Source organism: Cebus imitator, unplaced genomic scaffold, assembly GCF_001604975.1.
Source record: "Cebus imitator isolate Cc_AM_T3 unplaced genomic scaffold, Cebus_imitator-1.0 Scaffold508, whole genome shotgun sequence".
NCBI lineage: Eukaryota > Metazoa > Chordata > Mammalia > Primates > Cebidae > Cebus > Cebus imitator.
Window position 1 is genome coordinate 1,220,323 of NW_016107823.1, and position 18,975 is coordinate 1,239,297.

The following is an 18,975-nucleotide window of genomic DNA, read 5'->3' on the forward strand; positions in this document are numbered from 1 at the left end:
GAAATATAAAAGCTCATAACTAAGTAATGAAAAGTTTAATATTATACTTAGTTAATAGTGTTTTCTTCTATTAAAAACATAGCATTCTAAGGCCGGGCGCGGTGGCTCAAGCCTGTAATCCCAGCACTTTGGGAGGCCGAGGCGGGTGGATCACGAGGTCAAGAGATCGAGACCATCCTGGTCAACATGGTAAAACCCCGTCTCTACNACAGTATATGGAGGGGAAATGCAGATGGAGCCAGTATATTCAATGAGTTGAAGAAATGGAGCTAAGAGTCTAAAAAGACCAGGAAAGAGTATGAAGGAGAGAGAACTCCAGAAATCTGCAAAGGTACCACTTGAGAATCAGCAGAGTACTTAGCACACACGTAAGGAACTACTCAGGCTGGGGAAAGAACTCTCTAAAAGGATTAGAGGAAGTAGTACCTGGGATTCATACAGATTAGCTAGAAACAGTTCCTGATAACACCAGCCAAACTAGAAAACGGTAATTTCTGGGGCACTGGGTAAAATGCTCAGAAGGATTTCGCCTCAATAGTAGGGAAATGTGCCCCAGACCAAACATTGCTTAGGTCCTGCTTAAAAATTCTTAAAAAACAAAATAGGATCCAGTTATTTTTAAATAACTATATCCCAGAACAAAATTTAAGAATATTAGTAAATTATACAAAAGCTTCTAGTAACAAACAAGGTAAAATTCATGATGTCCGGAATCCACAAAAGTTACCAGGCTTGCAAAAAAAACAAGAAAAGTCAACCCATAAAGAGGAGTAAAATCAATCTATCAAAACCAACTTAAAACTGACACAGATGTTAGAATCAGTATAGATGTAACAGTTATTACGACTGTATTTCATATGTTCAAAAGTTAGAGACAGGGAAGATATTAAAAAGATGTTAAAATTTTAATAAATAGGGCAGGCGCAGTGGCTCATGCCTGTAATCCCAGCACTTTGGGAGGCTGAGGTGGGCAGGTCACCTGAGGTCAGGAGTTAGAGACTAGCCTGGCCAACATCGTAAAACCTTGTCTCTATGAAAAATACAAAAATTAGCTGGGTGTGGTGGCGCATATCTGTAATCCCAGTTACTTGGGAGGCTAAGGCAAGAGACTCGCTTGAACCCAAGAGGCAGAGGTTGCAGTGAGCCAAGATCATGCCTCTGCACTCCTGACTGGGTGACAGAGCAAGATTGCCTCAAAAAAATATTTTTTTTAAATAGATACCCAAATAGAACTATTAGAGATGAAAACTGTGATGTCTGAAATGAAAAATATAAAGAATCAGATTTACTGCAGATTATAATTGTAGCTTCTACCTAAGAAACTAAGAAAAAAGAGCAAATGAAATTTCAATTAAGTGGAAGAAACAAAGTAATAAAGATCAGAGAGAATATCAATGAAATGGAGGAAAAGTAAAACAGATAAAAATCAATGAAAATGGTTCTTTAAAAAAAAAAAAAACCAATTAAATTGTCAAACTTTTTCCTAACAAATATTTTCGGTTTTATGGGCCAGCAAGCAAAATCAAGGCTATTACTTAGATACATATATAAAACATTTAAAATGTAACAACTTAAAAATGTAAAATCAATCTTAGCTTGCTAGCCATGAAAAAAAGAGGTGGTTGGTAGGATTTGACCCATGAATCATAGTTTTCCAAACCCTATTCTAGCCACACTGAACAGGAAACAGAAGGGGAATACTTCCCAACTCATTCAATAAAGCTAGCATTATCCAGATATCAAAACCAGAGAAAGATATTGTTAAAAAAAAACAAAAAACAAATTGCAGAACAGTATCTCTCATGAACACAGATATAAAAATTCTAAAAAATTTTAGCAAACTAAACCCAACCATATGTAATGTAGATAGTAAATCATGATTAATTAAGGTTTATCCTAGAAATGCAAGACTGGCTTAGCATCAAAAACTAAATCAATGTAATTCTTCCTATAAACAAAATTTTACAAATCACATTATCTGAATAGATTCAGAAAAAGAACTTAACAAAAGTCTAATGTAAATTCTTGATAAAAAATGTCAGAAACAGTCGGGTGCGGTGGCTCATGCCTATAATCCCCGCACTTAGGGAGGCCAAGACAGGCAGATCACCTGAGGTTGGGAGTTCAAGACCAGTCTGACCAACACAGAGAAACCTCATCTCTACTAAAAATACAAAATTAGCCAGGCATGGTGGCACATGCCTGTAATTCCAGCTACTCGGGAGACTGAGGCAGAAGAATCGCTTGAACCCAGGAGGCAGAGGTTGTGGTGAGCAGAGATTGTCCCATTGCACTCCAGCCTGGGGAACAAGGGCGAAACTGTCTCAAAAAAAAAAAAAAAAAAAAAACATAGCATTCTATTCTTATTGATAATTCTATGGGAACAAATTTCACTAACATATAGTTTGATTTGAAAATAAATTATATTTCTTAATAATTATATGCACAGTTATGATGTGCATAGATTTAAGCTTTGGCATAATTTAAAGACCCATGTTTTCATTTTAACTGTATATTTGAAGATACTGATGCTAGATTAATCTGATTGCACTGTAACTGACCATTTTTGTGAAATAAAATCTTTTCTTCCTTGTCTTAGTAGTCATAACTAGTTATATATACATTGTGGTTTTCTTTCATATAAATGTTTCTAGATTGCATATATTTAAAATAACTTTTCATGCTAATTCTGATGCAATCTTTAGCAGTATGAAAGCAACCTTCCCACTGTCTCTGATTCTTCTTCCTTTTCTTATCCTTTCAGAGCTCCTTCCTATTCTGAAACTTCAAGGTATGATTGTAAAAGACTTCCAACTTTCCAAGACCTTTCCCCCACCAGAAGCTCCTGAACTAGTTTTAAAATGGAAAAAGATACGTAGGAGGCACTCCCATTCTCAAGTAGTTTGTAATGTAAACTCAATTATTTCCCCAAGCAATAAGTTATAGTTCTTATTCATGACTATACATTTCAAAGCATTACGTCTGTCATATCATCTATGACATACGAAGTAAGAAAATGGATTATATATTAGAAACCTTTTAATTTTATACACATGTGTAATATGTTTCACTTTAATAAGCTATTCAATATCTCAAAAGGCTATTCAATATTTCAGGCACCTAGATAACTAAAAGGTAGGTTATTACATTTATTTCAATGGAAGAACTTAATGTGGAAAAATTTAAGTTCTATTAATGAACAAAATAAGTCTACTTTTATTAGGTCTACTTTTAATAAAAGTAAGCCTATTTTGAAAAGAGAAGTGTCTGTTTCCATATTACATTTTAAATAAAATTTATGATGAAATTTCTTCCAGCTTATGAAAATTAAGATTCTTTCATCCATAGGGGCTACTGTGTAGTTGAGGATGTCCATAATTGAACAGCAGGAAGTATTAGACATATTCAAGAAAGCCCAGTAAATCCTAGAGGGAATTTGAAATAAATTTCATATATTTATTGTTAACTGCAACCATTTTATATAAAAATTATAGCAAGGCAAAGTTTGCATTTCATTATTGATATAGTGTCCCTACCCACTGTTTTTTGATAGCAGTCAAGTATGGGAAACACAATATAAGAGATGGTTATAAGTTAATGTGTTTAGCACTGCTTTGCACTCATTCTGTATCCAGTGATCTCTTTTTATTCATTATGTTAAATATTTATAATCACTTATTCTGTGCCTGATACTAAGGTATAGAGGGCCTAAGGGTGTCTAGAGTGATTCATAGACAGAAGAGAGACAGACAGGTGTATGTTCATTGAAAGGTGACAGCTGCCATTTGAAGAATGTATAGAAATACAGATGCTTAGTACTGTTGGTAAGGGAGAAGATAAGGGAACGGGAATTTTTAGGGTAGCAATGCTTCAGTATATAATAGGGGCTTAAAAGAACAATTCAGGCTGGGTGCAGTTGCTCACACCTGTAATCCCAGCACTTTGGGAGGTCGAGGTAGGCAGATCACAAGGTCAAGAGATCGAGACCATCCTGGCGAACATGGTGAAACCCTGTCTCTATTAAAAATACAAAAATTAGCTGGGTATGGTGGCACAAGCTTGTAATCCCAGTTACTTGGGAGGCTGAGGCAGGAGAATCGCTTGGACCTGGGAGACAGAGGTTGCAGTGAGCCGAGATCGTGCCACTGCACTCCAGCTGGGTGACTGAGCGAGACTCCATCTCAAAAAAAAAAGAAGAGTTCTGTGGAGAGAGAGGGATTGAAGTCCAGAAATCCTGGAAAAGGTAGGAGGATGTGAAAGAGTGGCAACATCTGTCTCTGTGAGTTGCAATGAGAAAGACAGTGATGAAAATAGAAGTTAGTTAAAAGGTGAAGAGGAGGGAACTTGCAAAATTTCTTGTTTTCTGTTTTCTTGGTGAGAACAGAATGTTCAGTCTGCTCCTGATCATAAAAAGGAAAGCTTTAGCAGTCACCGATCTGAAAAAAAGGTTGGGGAACACAGAGGGGTAAATGAATTATAGGTGGCAGGGAACATTCCTCTGAGATTATAAATTTGTCTGTTATTCATACAATGAATATTTACAGAGCACATTTGCCTATGTACGTGTTGAATGTACAGCAGGAAACAAGATAGTCACATTTTGAATTCTCAAGAAGTTCATGCCTAACACAGTAAACAAGTATCAAAAAATTATTACTCAATTATCGTTGTGAGACTGTAAAAGTCAAAGAAATGATATTAAGATACCACCTGATGCATGAGAAGGAATTGGAGTTGGGTGAGGAGGCAGAGAAAGGAGAAAGCAGAGATATCCAGTTGGAGAAATGTCTGAGCAAAGGATCAAGACCAGGTGCTTGAGGGTGGCAAGGCTTCCCCTCAGTGTGCTATGGTCCCACTCGTGATTTACAAGTGTGCCAAATATTCATCTGCTCAGCTTTTATTTGTTATCCCAAGGCACAAAAAACACCACTTTCTAATTGAAACATAATATAAAATAGTTTGAGAAGCTTTGCATTAGAGGAACTGACCTCAGAAAGTTTTCATCTGTAGCACCAGCAAGATGGAATAAATAAGGTATCTGGACATTTTGATTAATTTGGCACTTCTTGTATGTTTACAGTCATTGAATTAATTAGTTTATTCAGTAAATAGGTAGTTGATAAAATGATGCTGCATTTAACCTGTGCTAGTTTTATAAATATTACAAATTGACACAGAGATGGCCCACAAAATGGAAGTTTATCTTGGGATTGCTTATGAAAATATTAGAAAAGTTGTCTTACCTTAGCAAGTATAACGGAAAGTTGGAAAGTTTTCTCTCATTTTTTTTTTTTTCATTTCCATTGAGTAGTGTCAGTAAGATAGAATAAGATTGAGTGGAATTTCAAATTATTTAACATTCAACCAAAAGAATTCTCAACTTATTCACACATACATGTTAAATAAAGAATTCAGAAAATCATCCATAAAGTTCATAGAATAAGATTGAGTGGAATTTCAAATTATTTAACATTCAACCAAAAGAATTCTCAACTTATTCACACATACATGTTAAATAAAGAATTCAGAAAATCATCCATAAAGTTCAGGAAAAAACCATGTAACTTAATTGGTGGGAAAAATTGGAACTGTTGCCTAGAATTATCCAGCTACACAGCCTATATTCAGTTTTAAATTGCATACTTATCCTTTTTACCTCTGTGTATAGCACATATTTAAAAGAAACAAACCTGGCCTGGCATGGTGACTCAGGCCTCCAGTCCCAGCACTTTGGGAGGCCGAGGTGGGCGGGTCCCTCGAACCTAGGAGTTCAAGAGCAGCGTGGGCAACATAGTGAAATCCTGTCTCTAAGTAAATACATAAAAGAAAGAAATCTGACATTTCTTTTTTTAGCTGTGGATTGTTATATGTCTGTGAAATCATAGGTGTTTACCACTGTCTTAAACCGTTGCTTTATGATTACTTTTTTCTGGATTTTTAAAGCATTACTTTTTTTAAAAAATTGGTGTAGAAGTAATTTTTTAGCATACTATAAATTTCTGGTAGTAATTTGTATTACAAAGGTGCATATTGCTTAAGATCTCAAGTAAGCTTTATGTATAGAAAAGATTCCTCTGCTCTTTCTTTTTGTCCTCAAATGTAAACTTCTAGAGACCTGTAGAGAATGAAAGGCGTCCGAATGTGTGTCCATGGCAATCTGCTAGCTGGTGGAGGAAGTTACAGTGGCATTAAGCCGTGAAAAGGATCAATTGTTTTTGTGAAAAATCCTTGAGACATGCCTTGAATTTAAAGGATCAAGTTCATTAAAATCATAAATCATCTATTAATCTTGTTTTGCTGAACTATCCTTGCTGGTCCACAGTATTTTAAAGACCAACAGTTTAAAAAATATAATTAAAATAAGGACATAATGGGATTATTGAAGACCATGAAATAAAATCCTCAATGCCTTCTCTTCTTGAGAGTTTTTACTGGATACTTGCTATACCTATACCTCTCCTAACTATAGAACTGAACATGATGTCAGATGTGTAACTTTCATTCATTTATTCATTCATGTGCCAAGCACCATGCTGATATTACATGTGAAAAGTTTCCAATGTTTTCTTGTTACGTCTACAATTAGTGCTAAGTTTCCCATAAGTAATTTGGTGGACTGGAAACTAGGGCAAAATTACATGAAGGGCTAAGAAAACTGCATCAATTCTTTTTGGATGTGTCAGGGAGATGGGGGTAGCCTTTCTCCCTGATAAGCAAGACCCACTAGAGCACCACCATATGCTACCATATACTGCACATATGCTTCTGAATGACAGGAGTTTTGTGTGAGATGAGAAAGCTGTGTCAGGCTGATGATATTATCATGATTCCTTATTGTGGACCACCATCCCAAATCACCAGACACTCCCTGATTGGGAGGGACCCGTGGATTTTTCAGCCACTGTATTACCTGGGAGGTTCAAGTGGGAAATGAGTACATAGCCTCAAGGGGTCTGGCGGAGGGCCTCTTGGGAAATGCAGAATTTCTTTGCCTACTAATGCCCCTTGCTCTAGACCAGAGAGACTTCTGGGAATTTCATCCTCACAAGAAACATTCTTTTCTTTTAAATATTATGTGAAGCAAAACATTTCATTTAGTTAAAGGTGGATATCATTTAAAATGGTAGGAAAATTGACAGTCTCTATAAGCCATTACTGAGGTTAAAAACAAGGTAGTTTAAAATAGTTTTTATTTCAGCATACACTATTTTCTTAATTTGCCAAGGAACTTGAATGACATGTTAAAGAACTTTAGGTATTGTGTTGTTAGTTTGCGATCCGCTTGAGTACAAAATGTATATTATGTGATTTTATTTCCAAGGTTAAATCAGAATATCCCTGGCTAGATCTATACTAGCTTATTAGATAAACATCTTCTGCCAAAATAATATTTGCCATTAGTGAAATTAATGGCCGAAGTATAAAATTCAGAAAGGTATGATCACTTAGATGCTCAAAAATGTATTAAGGAAAACGTAGGTTACATTTCAATATCTGTGTCTTTATGTAAATTCCAAGGTGTAAATCCTGCCATAAAAAAACACTTTTTTCTTTTTCCTAGACTTAGAGAGAAACATTAGCTCGCCCATAGAGCTAGCTCCTTTGATGTGCAGTGATGCCACCTGTGGTCTATTTTAAGATGCTCTTTTTTATTTAACCATTACCATTATAACATTAGACAGTGCAGGAGTATGTTAATTATCTTGAGGTGTCCCAGTGGCCTAGTAAGGCCAGGGCAAAATGCCAGCAGAGTCCTGGCCAAAAACACTACATTAACTTGTTCAGTCTCTTGACATCCTCACAAACAGAACAGTAAACCTGGAGAGAAAACATATTTGTTCCAAATGAGTTAACTATTCCAAAATAAATAATATCTAACCCCTGGCCAACAGATTGTAATTGTGTATAAAAAGTAACTAATGAGATATATTCTTCAAGACTCTTAATTATGTACTGAACAGGAATGCTTTTTAGATGTTGTTCCTCTGAGTGCAATAAACCTGTGTAATCTAGGCAACCTAATGAGCATCTTGGAGTATCTGCCACTGCAGAGTGCATTCAAATTTTAGGCAATATTTGGGAAGTGCTGTTGCAGCAGTGGGCCAGTAAGACCCAGTGCTGTCATTGGTCAGGATAGGTCACCAATTATAAGACTTGAAGGTAAGCATATTTTGATTGGTGGTTGAAGTGAATCCGACTTTGGGGGTTCACAGAATGGGCATTGTAAAGACACCAAGTTCCATGGAGAATGCAACTATTAAAGTGAGAAAGAAAAGAGAGTACAAGTGAGATGCTTGGCGTAGAGTAGAGGTATGGGATGGGGACTGAAAGTATCCAGCAGAAGAATGTGAAGCCAATAAAATGATTCTGCTAGCTACCTAGATTGAACTTAAGCTGCACTAATTGAGACAATAGGATTTGCACAATTTCCCCTCACTTTAAATAAACTTTGCAATAGAAGGAAATAATATGATAAACAGTAATTATTGCTTCATAGTCTATTGGCAATGAAACATTTATACATACCAATAAAGCAGTAGATGAAGTCTTTCTTGTACAGTTATGAGCAAAATCAGTGATGAATATAGTTAGGTGCTCATTAACAATTAAAAACCTACTAGAGATGTCATCAAAGTGTTCAGTTTTTTTAAATTGCTAGTGGAGAAAGTGGTTCTAAAATAAAGAACTCTTTAAAATGTAAACAATATAAGCTTTTAAATAAATAGTGATCTTAAGCTGTCTTAAGTCTTTTCTGAAACAAGGAAATTATTCTGAAAAATATTGCTTTAAAAAATTTATTGAATTTATAATACAGGCCAGGTACAGTGGATCACTCTTATAATCCCAGCACTTTGGGAGACTGAGGCTGATGGATCACTTGAGGTCAGCCTGGCCAACATGGTGAAACCCTGTCTCTACTAAAAATACAAAAATTAGTCAGATGGGGTGGTGGGTGCCTGTAATCCCAGGTACTTGGGAGGCTGAGGCAGGAGAATTGCTTGAACTAGGGAGGTGGAGGTTGCAGTGAGCAGAGATGGATTGCCCCATTGCATTCCAGCCTAGGTAACTGAGGAAGACTTTGTCACAAAAAAAAAAAAAAAAAAAAAAAAAAAAAAAAAAAAAAAAAAAAAAAAAAAAAAAAAAAAAAAAAAAAAAAAAAAAGTACAATACAAAGACATAGATTAAATAAGCGTATTTCCTAAAGTTTGATTTAAATTAAATATTTTGTTTTTCAGTGTTCACATTGTTCTCTAGGGAAATAGATCAACCCTTGAATATCAGGATTTGTATTTGCCATGTACTGAGTGTCCATACTTTAAAGAGCACTTCAGACTAAGAATCAGATAGCATCAGAAAACAAGTGAATAATTTATGACTTAACAAAAACATGCTATGCACGTTAGATAAATGTCATGTGGTTGCATTTCTTAAAATTTTGCTTCACTATTGAAAGAAAAAAAAAACCCAAATATCTGAAAAATAAAATTCAGGAAATATTATGAGTTGTTATAGGCACATTTTTTACTAAGAGCTCAAAATAGTTTTACACATGCCCTACCCCTTGTTACAGTCTCCTTATAAGTAAACAGCAGATATATACCCCTATTTTTAAATTTTGGAAATACAAGCAAAGAGATGTGAATTGTCCAAGGTCTTCACTTAATGGCAGAATCTAAGATCCTGACCTTAAGAATAAAGTGAAAGGAGACACAAAAAATATATTTGTTTATAGTCAAAATTAGGCAGCTCTCCCTTGCTCATCCTGATTTCTTTTTGCAGTATTGCCCCAGCTGAAGTAGTTTTAATGAGCAATAGCAAGTGGCTTGCAAAAGATACTGGCAAATTGAAGATGTCTTAAATTATTAAAGATACATGGAAAATTATAAATTTATTATAGTAAATATGCTTTCTGTGAATGAAATTTTCTTATTTCTAGCCCAGTTTAAAAAAACAGAATTCATGACAAAAATGAATTTTCAGTCAATATATTGGGAAAGGAGTCAAGAAAATCTTTCTGCCTTGTCCAGACATAACCATACAGTGAATCAGTCAGCATCCTGGCAGCAATTTTAACATGACCCACACCTATTTCAGAACACAGGTTGTTAACACATAAAGCTGCCAGATTGTCCTGCTTAATGGACAGACACTGACATTTGGGTTTAATTTTATCTAAGCAAAATGTGCTCTTTTAGAAATAAGATAAAAATTAAAATAAGACTTTCAGGGTTTAATTACAAATTGAAAACCCAGTCCATCTGATTTTCGTGGCCAATAAGATGATCTGTGAGTTTGTTGGATTTCCTGGTTTGCTATGATTCTTGTTTATCATTATCTTAGTAGCTGAAGTACTTAGCTTGCCTACTATGTGTCAACTTGGCTATTATTTCATAACCTTAGCCCTAGAATGCTGTTAAAGCTGCATCTGTCATGCAGTATCTTGGAAGAAGATTTTAAAGTGAATTTCAAGTTTTTCTTTACAGTCTGAAAACATATTTACATATTTAACTTTATTTAGTTGTAGAATCAGAGATATTCTTTCAGAGTGCATATGCACTTTAAATTTTAAAAATATTTAACTCATAAAAACTCATCAATTATTTGGGAAACATAAGAACATATGAAAAAATAAAAATCACTCCCAGTGGCACCACATAAATAAATTTATATTTCTTTATATATATACTATCTAGAAAATTGTATCATAACTTTTGATAATGTTTTATATTATATAATTCAAAAAAATCAATAAATATTATTGAAGATATAATTATAATGGCTTCATGTCATTTCACATTAGGAACCTTATATTATTTATTTAAACTTCCCCCACTTTTTGTATATTAACATGTTTTATAGTTATTCATCATTATTTTCAATGTTGTAAACATCTTGGCACATCATGTTAATCTCTGTTAATCTTTTAAAATATGTTCTTTGGAATAGAATTATTGTGTCCAATGACATGAAGAGTTTTAAGGATCCTGATAACTCTTATACATGCACGTCCCAGAAAGTTTATAGTAGTTCATTCTTCTACCTATATATAAGGAAACATCTGAAGATTTCTGGATCATCACTGAATATTTAAAAAGTAATAATAAACCTTTGATAACCTGTCAGCTGGAAAAATGCTATCTTCTTGTTATTTTAGTTTCTGTTTCTTTGATACCAGAAAAATCTAACAGTTCTTTATAAATTTATTAATTGTATTTGTGTTTTTAAAACTTCTCTGCTCATACTTAGCTCTTATTGATTTGTAAGAATATTGTATGTGTGGAATATATTGTAATATATGTTTAATGTATTTTAACATTTGTCAATAGCTTAACATTTACAATTTGAATTTCATTAAACATTTCTCTATACAAGTTTAAACGTTATGTAATCAAAACTAAAATGTTTCTTCATAGTATCCTTTTCTTCATACATAGTAAGGCATCCCACCTCTTATGATAAATTTAATGTTCACTTTGTAAATAGTTTTTCTGCATCTTTTTAAAACATTCTTTATTCCACTTGGAATTTATTTTTATGTATGTGTCAAATACAATTTAAATTTTTTCACAATGGTCAGTCTTCCCAAGCTTTGAATCTTCACAATTTCCTTATCTGATTGTGATGTTTCCTTTATAATATATTAAATTCACATCTATAGCAGGTTCTATATTAGTGCTATTTGCTTTTTTCCATTGATCTGCCTGTCAATTCGTTTTTATTAGTAATTGATTAACCAAGCCTTTATTAATTCACACTTTCTATGAATAGTCAATTATTACTTTCCTTTTATCAATCTATATAAATTTTAGAAAAATTTCTCCAGTTAGAAACATCCAAGATTTGACCTATTCATTAATATGGAAAAAAAATGACAACTCCCCCAAATTCTGTGTTTCCATTAAAGGATGTAGTAGGTCTCTTCATTTATTCACATTTTCTTTTATATTAAAAATAGTTCAGATCTTTGTTCCTTTATGAACTCTCTTGGTGTTTTGTGCTTTTCATGGTAAATGCAAATGGAATCCCATTGTATCTTCTAATTGGTTATTTAAGTGTGCCAGTTGTCCAGAAATTCCTGAGCGACCCCAATCAGAAGAGAGCACAGCAGATGTTCTTGCTCTGCGTCAGATTTCAGTGAAAGTATGTGAGCATAAGACATCACAACTGCATTCTCTTATTTACATTGCTAAATAATGCTGTTATTGTAAGATAATTTAATAGCATATAATAACAATACATAACAAATATAATAGCATATTATTTTTTGCCATTTGGTGAATTGTGTTTTCTACTAAATTTTATGTACTTTTTCTTACACAGTTTGGGTTCTCTTCTCACTTTTAATATTGTTTTTATCTTGTTCTCTTAATTGTTATTTGTATATAGTTTGATATTTCTGTCTCTGTTCCCATCATCACTGAGCAATTGGGCTTTTCTCTTATGGTGGAACAAATTCAGTGTTAGCTATAGACGTAAAACTAGGTAACTATAATGATTGTAATATAATAACAATGAGTTTGTGCTTAGTGTTTTGTTGATGTTATGGAAGAAGGTTGACAGGAAAAGTGTGATACTTCATCTCCGACAGATTTTATTTTATACATAAAACTCAGGCAAAGCCAGTTTAATAGAAACTATCATCATGCATATCATTGAAGCTCAAGAAATAAATCTCCTGACATTGTCAACTTTTAATTTCAGTATCCAAAAAGTAGAGAATGCTTTAACTGTTATGATGTTGTAAAATACTATTTTATTAAATTGAAAATATGTCAGTGATTCATTATTCTGCAAAAAACAGGTTGCCAAAGAGTGTCATTGAATTTAAGTCCAAATTTATTAAATGTAAATATATAACATCTAGAAAAACATATTAACATGTGCAAAATTGGTAATAGCAGTTATTTATAAGACATAGGATTACAAGTAACATTTAAACTATTTTTGCTTACCTGTATTTTATCTAATTTATTTGAAATAGGCATGCATTATTACTTATGTCGTAAAGAGCAAAATTATTAACGTGTTTTAAGAAAAATTAACTCAACTTTTAAAATATAGATAAATTACATTCGCTTAAATGCATCTAAGTATAGGAAAATACACTACTTATTAAGACTAGCCTGTGAATGTTTTGAGCTTTCATTGAAAAGTTTGAATAGTAGACATATAACCAACATACAGATTATCTCTGTGAAAGCATTCATAGTGTCGGGTGTCTAAGAAACAATAAAACCGAATTGCTCACCTTTGAACCTTTCCTTGGTTCTGTGAGACATATGCATTCCTTGGTTCTGTGACACATATGCATTTAATTGGATGTCTCACTACCAAAATAAGCATATGGAAGAAATAACTCCCTTTGTTCATTTCCATTATCCTTATGTTCAAATTTTCCATCTCCTTTGATTATTTTACCCTTTTGATTATATAGTGGATGCCTCAGGCATCTACTTTTTTATCTCTTTAAACTTAAATAAAGATGTTACCTGGACTCTTTAATATTTTTCCAGAATTACCTGTTTTTGATTACATAAATTAAAATACCCTCTTATTTTGCATAAAGTTGCTATTAAAGTTTTGACACATTCAAAAGTGCTTTTATTTTGAAGGCTTTGAAGAGAGGAAAAAACTGAAACTCTGCTTTCTAACACTGAAAGGTAGTTGAAATTGGAAAACAAATGGTTTGGGGGAAAATTACATATATAGTATAAAAAGCAGTATTTTTTAGGTCTTTTCGTTACATCTGAAATGATTAACAGTAAGTGCAAGGTTCGAACTATTACTATAGCCTAAACAAACCATGCTATCGGAATTACCATAATTAGCTGAATTATGTTTCATAAATATCTTTGCATATATACTGAATAAAAGTTTACATTCCATATCACTAGAGATAGGCTATATGATCATTTAACTTGACATCAAGCCAATCCTTGACACTGAATGACTAGAAAATCCATAGAGAAAATCTGACATGTATAATATTGTAGACTCTGTCCTCATGGGCAAAGTTAATTTTACTTGCAAAGTTTGTATTAGCTAATCAAGGTTTGGGGTTAGATCATTTGGATCATCATTTGGATCATTTGATCATTTGGATGATCAAATCTCTATTTGATTCAGCTTATCAAATAGAGAAAGACAATAATAATAGAACATCTGAAGATACAGAGTATTTAATAACCAGGTGGTGTGTTCATAGGTTTTCTTTAATCAATTAAAGAACTGATGGCTCACGCCTGTAATCCCAGCGTTTTGGGATGCCAAGGTGGGCAGATCACTTTAAGTCAGGAATTCGGGACCAGCCTAGCCAACATGGTGAAACCCTGTCTCTACTAAAAATACAAAAATTAGCTGGGCGTGGTAGTGCATGCCTGTAATCCCAGCTACTGCGGAGGCTGAGGCAGAAGAATTGCTTGAACCCAGGGTCGGGTGGTGGTGGGGAGCTCAGAGGTTGCAGTGAGCCAAGATCAAGCCACTGCACTGCAGAAGCCTGGGTGACAGAATGAGACTCAACCTCAAAAAAAAAAAAAAAAAAAAAGTATTTTCTCTTATTAAAGGAATTCCTATTTTCATTTTATTCTCAGAGAGTGGACTTATTTTGCTTCCAGTGACAGATGATCATGACTGCTGTCACTATCAACCATTGTTTATCGATGCCTCTTCAGTCTTAAGCAAGTCTTGCTGTCAAATTCTTTAGTGGATGATAACCACTATGATGACATTAGACTATCTCCAGAGGTTTCCAAGTCCTTCTTCAAGCCTTCGCAAACCACCTACCTTTTTCACAAGTACACATCCAACCCCTTTCATTTCTGTTAAAATATTTATTGGATTATTACATACTCATCTTTGATATTTTTCCTCAAAATATACTCAACATATGAAATACATTCAGTGACATTCAGTCAACTCAGTAGACTACCTCCTTGCTTTTTAAAAGAAATCTAGGTAAGAAGAGAGTAAGATGAAAGTTAAAAGTGTGAAGATGGATATGACCTTATATCACAGTGAACTATCACCAAAAATAAGTTCCTAGTGATCTGTGAAGATCCTACGTGAGCGCTCCCTGGCCTCTCAGATTTTGAGTTCTGTGATTTCTCACTTCTTGGTGCTCATGCCCTTTCATCTACCTGGAACATTCAGTCCCTTTCCCCAGGTCTCTTTGTCAGTCTTCTTCAAGGTATTTAATGGTTCATCTCTATTTCTTTGCCACATTTCTAGATTTCTGCTACCAGCTGATCTCCTTTTTATGTCCTTGGAAATTCCTTAGTAACTTCTTTAAAGAATGTGAAATTTGCAAGCAGTATCATCTACCTTGGACAAATTCACTGTAGGAGATATGAAATCCTACACTTTAGACTTAGATCTGTGGTTATTTTCTATCTGAAATTTATTTCTGTTAAGAGCACTCTGTTTCTCCCTATTATAGTAATATTTTGGCCACTTTATGGCAATAACGTGTGTGTATATGTTTGTGTGTGTATTTTGTCAGGGCACTGCTGCTAGAATTTGTTATAGTAAGATGCAGGTGATAAATTGTTAATCAACATGAAACAGAGACCTTCCTTAGGGTAAGGCCACTGTCAGAAGCGTTTTTGGAATTCAAAATATTTATAATGATTTTTTTTTAGTGGGAAATGAGCAACCTGATTTTAATTTCAGGGGGTTAAAAAATTTGAGCAAAAATGATTTCCTTGATAAGGGTGTTTTCAAGGAAAACAAAACTTTGATTTCCTTTATATAAGTGTAAACAGAAAAGAAGAAATATGTATTTATAATGCATATACCAAATAAATATATGTATTTATATCTATCCATATATATATATATATATATATATATATACACACACATATATATACGTGTTTGCATATATGTAAGTGCTCAAGGTAAGTACAAGGTGGAATCAGTTGAAAAGAGAACGTTTAGGTTATCTGAAATAATATAAACCAAATTTCTCTCAGTTTTGTTAGGAGGTTAGAAAGCTGCTTCATTAAGAATATTTTTAGGACAAATTTTAAGGTAACCTTAAAAAAATTTACTAATATGTATTTTCTTGTTGTATATCTTGTGAACAATCACTTCCTGAAATTTCTTAGATTTATCACTACAAAACGGTCATACTGTTAACAGCCTTGTCAAATATTTTAAATGGAAAGCAATGAAATGTAAAAACTAAAGAAACTGAAATCAATGGAAACAAAAAAAATCTATATTTCATTATTTTAATGCATCTTAAAATGTGTAAGCACTTCGATAGATTCCTTTTTATTTAGGATTTCCTGGTTTTCAAAGTATATAATGCAACAAAAAAGTGAACCCAGCTCCTTTTTTTCTTGTTCATTGGAGCTATCACATCTCATCTATCAGACCTCTAAGTAGAATTTTAAAAGTGGGGTACTCTCTCACGCCCAAGCACTATGTAATTAGCATATGAATGTGTAACGGATTGTTTGAAGTAACAATTAAGAGAACAATACATAAAGGAACTGAAGAGAGCTACCAACACCTGGGAACCTTGCATTGAAAAAGCTTTCTTAATGTAAGTAATTAAAAACCAAGGATAATTGTTCGTTGTGTAGGGATAAAACTCTACAAGGAAAGCTAAAATTCTGATGATGTTTTGCTGTTATCCTTTAGAATGAATCATTAAAACAAGAGCTTACTGTTTTATTTATTTCAATAGAATGCTTGTTAAATACAGGTTTTGCATGGTATCTGATCTCCTGAAGTCACCACAATGCATAACAAAAATGTCTTACATTTCTAAAATGTTTATAGTTAAAATATATAAAAAATGACAAGGAATCTTTTCCCTATGGCCAATGCAAAGTTTCAGAGGAAAATTTCAATTGATTACCAGGTTAAATCATGTATGCAGTCAATTCTTTATAATTTATTTATCCAAGTAATTCCTGCTAATGAACCTGTAACCCTCTGTATTGTTTTGTGCTATTTTGTGTCTCTTGAAGGCATGCATGGCATAGAGGCTCCTGCTAAGGCAGAGCACCTTAGGAGAGTAACCAGTAGCTCAGGATTGTTAGGAATCTTTGATACTGAGGGAGAGTGAATGAAGTGGGAAGCAGGAACCCTGCATTATGGTTTCCATTTTTTATCTCTTACTGCCTGTACAAACTACTTACTTTTTGGCATAAATCTTCTTATCTCTAAAATAGGAATTACTTTTTTCTAGAATGTTAAGTCTCAGTCAGTAACCTTTTATGTTCCTTTCTAATATTCTGTTGTATATATTCATTTATAATAAAGAAACACTTATGCCCAGAATTTAACTTAAATCAATTTAGTCTTAAATAACTAGCATTTTATGGAACAACTTTATTTGAAAAATAAATTGTGAGCCTAGTATTCCATTTTCAGTAGAAAGTGAAACAAAATTATGTATGAATATTCATAACAGCATTATTCATAATAGCTAAAAATTAGAAACAACCCAAGTATCTATTACTTGATGAATGGATGAATAAAATATGGTATATTCAGTTGTCAAAACAGAAATTGCCCCGATGTTAAACAGACAGGAAATACTTTATTCAAGGCTGCTGCAGTAGGGGTGAGAAGCTAGAACAGAGTCTGAACTCAACACACATGAAGCAGACTGGGTCAGGTTTTTAAGGGCTGGAGTGAGCTAGTGGAAAACAACTACTTAAAAACCTGACCCAGTCTGCTTCATGTGTGTTGAGTTCAGACTCTGTTCAATGGAGAAAACAAATGTATAAAGACAATAAGAAGTAATTTTAATACTATATGAACGGAATGCCAATGTATGAATGAATAATGTTCTGCAAGTACATTTGTAAACTAGCTATGTAGCTTTCTTTACAGAAACAGTTCTGCCAATACCAATCAGTTTCCAAACCTGTCTTGCAAAGATTTATTTTATCCACAGTATAGCTGAAATGAAGTATTAATGTTAGTACAGTCTCCGACCAAGGGACAATCGTACAGGGAGGAGGAGAATGAATCTGAAAACTCCTATTTATTGGATGCAGGTATCGCTCCTGGTAAAATTTTGAATTATGCAGAGTGAGACTGGTTTTAACCCATCCTCCTGTGTCTGTTCTTTGCCCCATGTTCTAGATCAAAAGACTCTCTCTCTAGGTCATGGGACATTCACTATCTTTATGGCCCTAAGCTTCCTGTTGCATTACCTAACTCAAGCGTCTTTTTCCTCCAAGGGACAAATTCACTCACAGTGTCTGACATAACATTTCTCCCAAACAACATATGCACATTTAAATTCTACTTTCTGATGGCAGCTAATTTTGTTTTGTATTAGGAAGGAAGTAGATTTTGAAAACATGATAAACTCTGGGTACACTAGACACATTTTCAGGTAAAACTTGGATTGTAAACATGAAGATATCTTTAATCAATAGGATTTTGGGCATTAGACTTAGGGAATGGTAACAACATTTGGAAGCATGACAAGCTGTTCTTTCTGACCCCAGTCCCTCTTTGGGGCTCTTTGGGGCTGAACCCCTCTAGGCTGCTCTTGCATTATCTAAATATATACCTTGCTTCTGCCTGAATGTCATCATCCTTTAAGCACACGCTCTAAAATTTACGCTAGCTACCAGAACAAGGGCATTGGAGTGTATCATATAATGGTGGAGGTTGATGTTGAAGGAACACGTTGAGAAGATAACATGGAAAGGAGTAATCAAGAACTATATATGGTATAAATGATTTTGGCATCTTTTATTTTTGGACACATATTTTCTACATACTAATTACTTGGTTTTTTTTTTTTTTTTTTTTTTTTTTTTTATAGATTTGGCTAATGGATACTACAGACAACAGAGAAAACTTGTTGAAGAGATTGGCTGGTCCTATACAGGTAAACTTATTACTTGTATAATGAGATCTAGCAGAAACTTTATTGTTTTGTGTCTATTTTTATACATAAAAGGAAGCTTTGGAGCATGACACACTTTGTCAACTTAACTA

General features: G+C 33.8%; 1 protein-coding gene across 4 annotated transcripts in view; it reads left to right on the forward strand.

The window, feature by feature from the left end:
• Nucleotides 1-18,975, forward strand: part of PTPRZ1 (protein tyrosine phosphatase receptor type Z1) — a 190,944-nt gene that overhangs the window by 37,964 nt on the left and 134,005 nt on the right. For all 4 annotated transcript variants that reach the window (XM_017513886.2, XM_017513889.2, XM_017513890.2 and 1 more), the window contains exon 2: nt 18,800-18,865. In XM_017513886.2, coding sequence (XP_017369375.1) covers nt 18,800-18,865 — 66 coding nt within the window. The remainder of the gene's footprint in view (nt 1-18,799; nt 18,866-18,975) is intronic.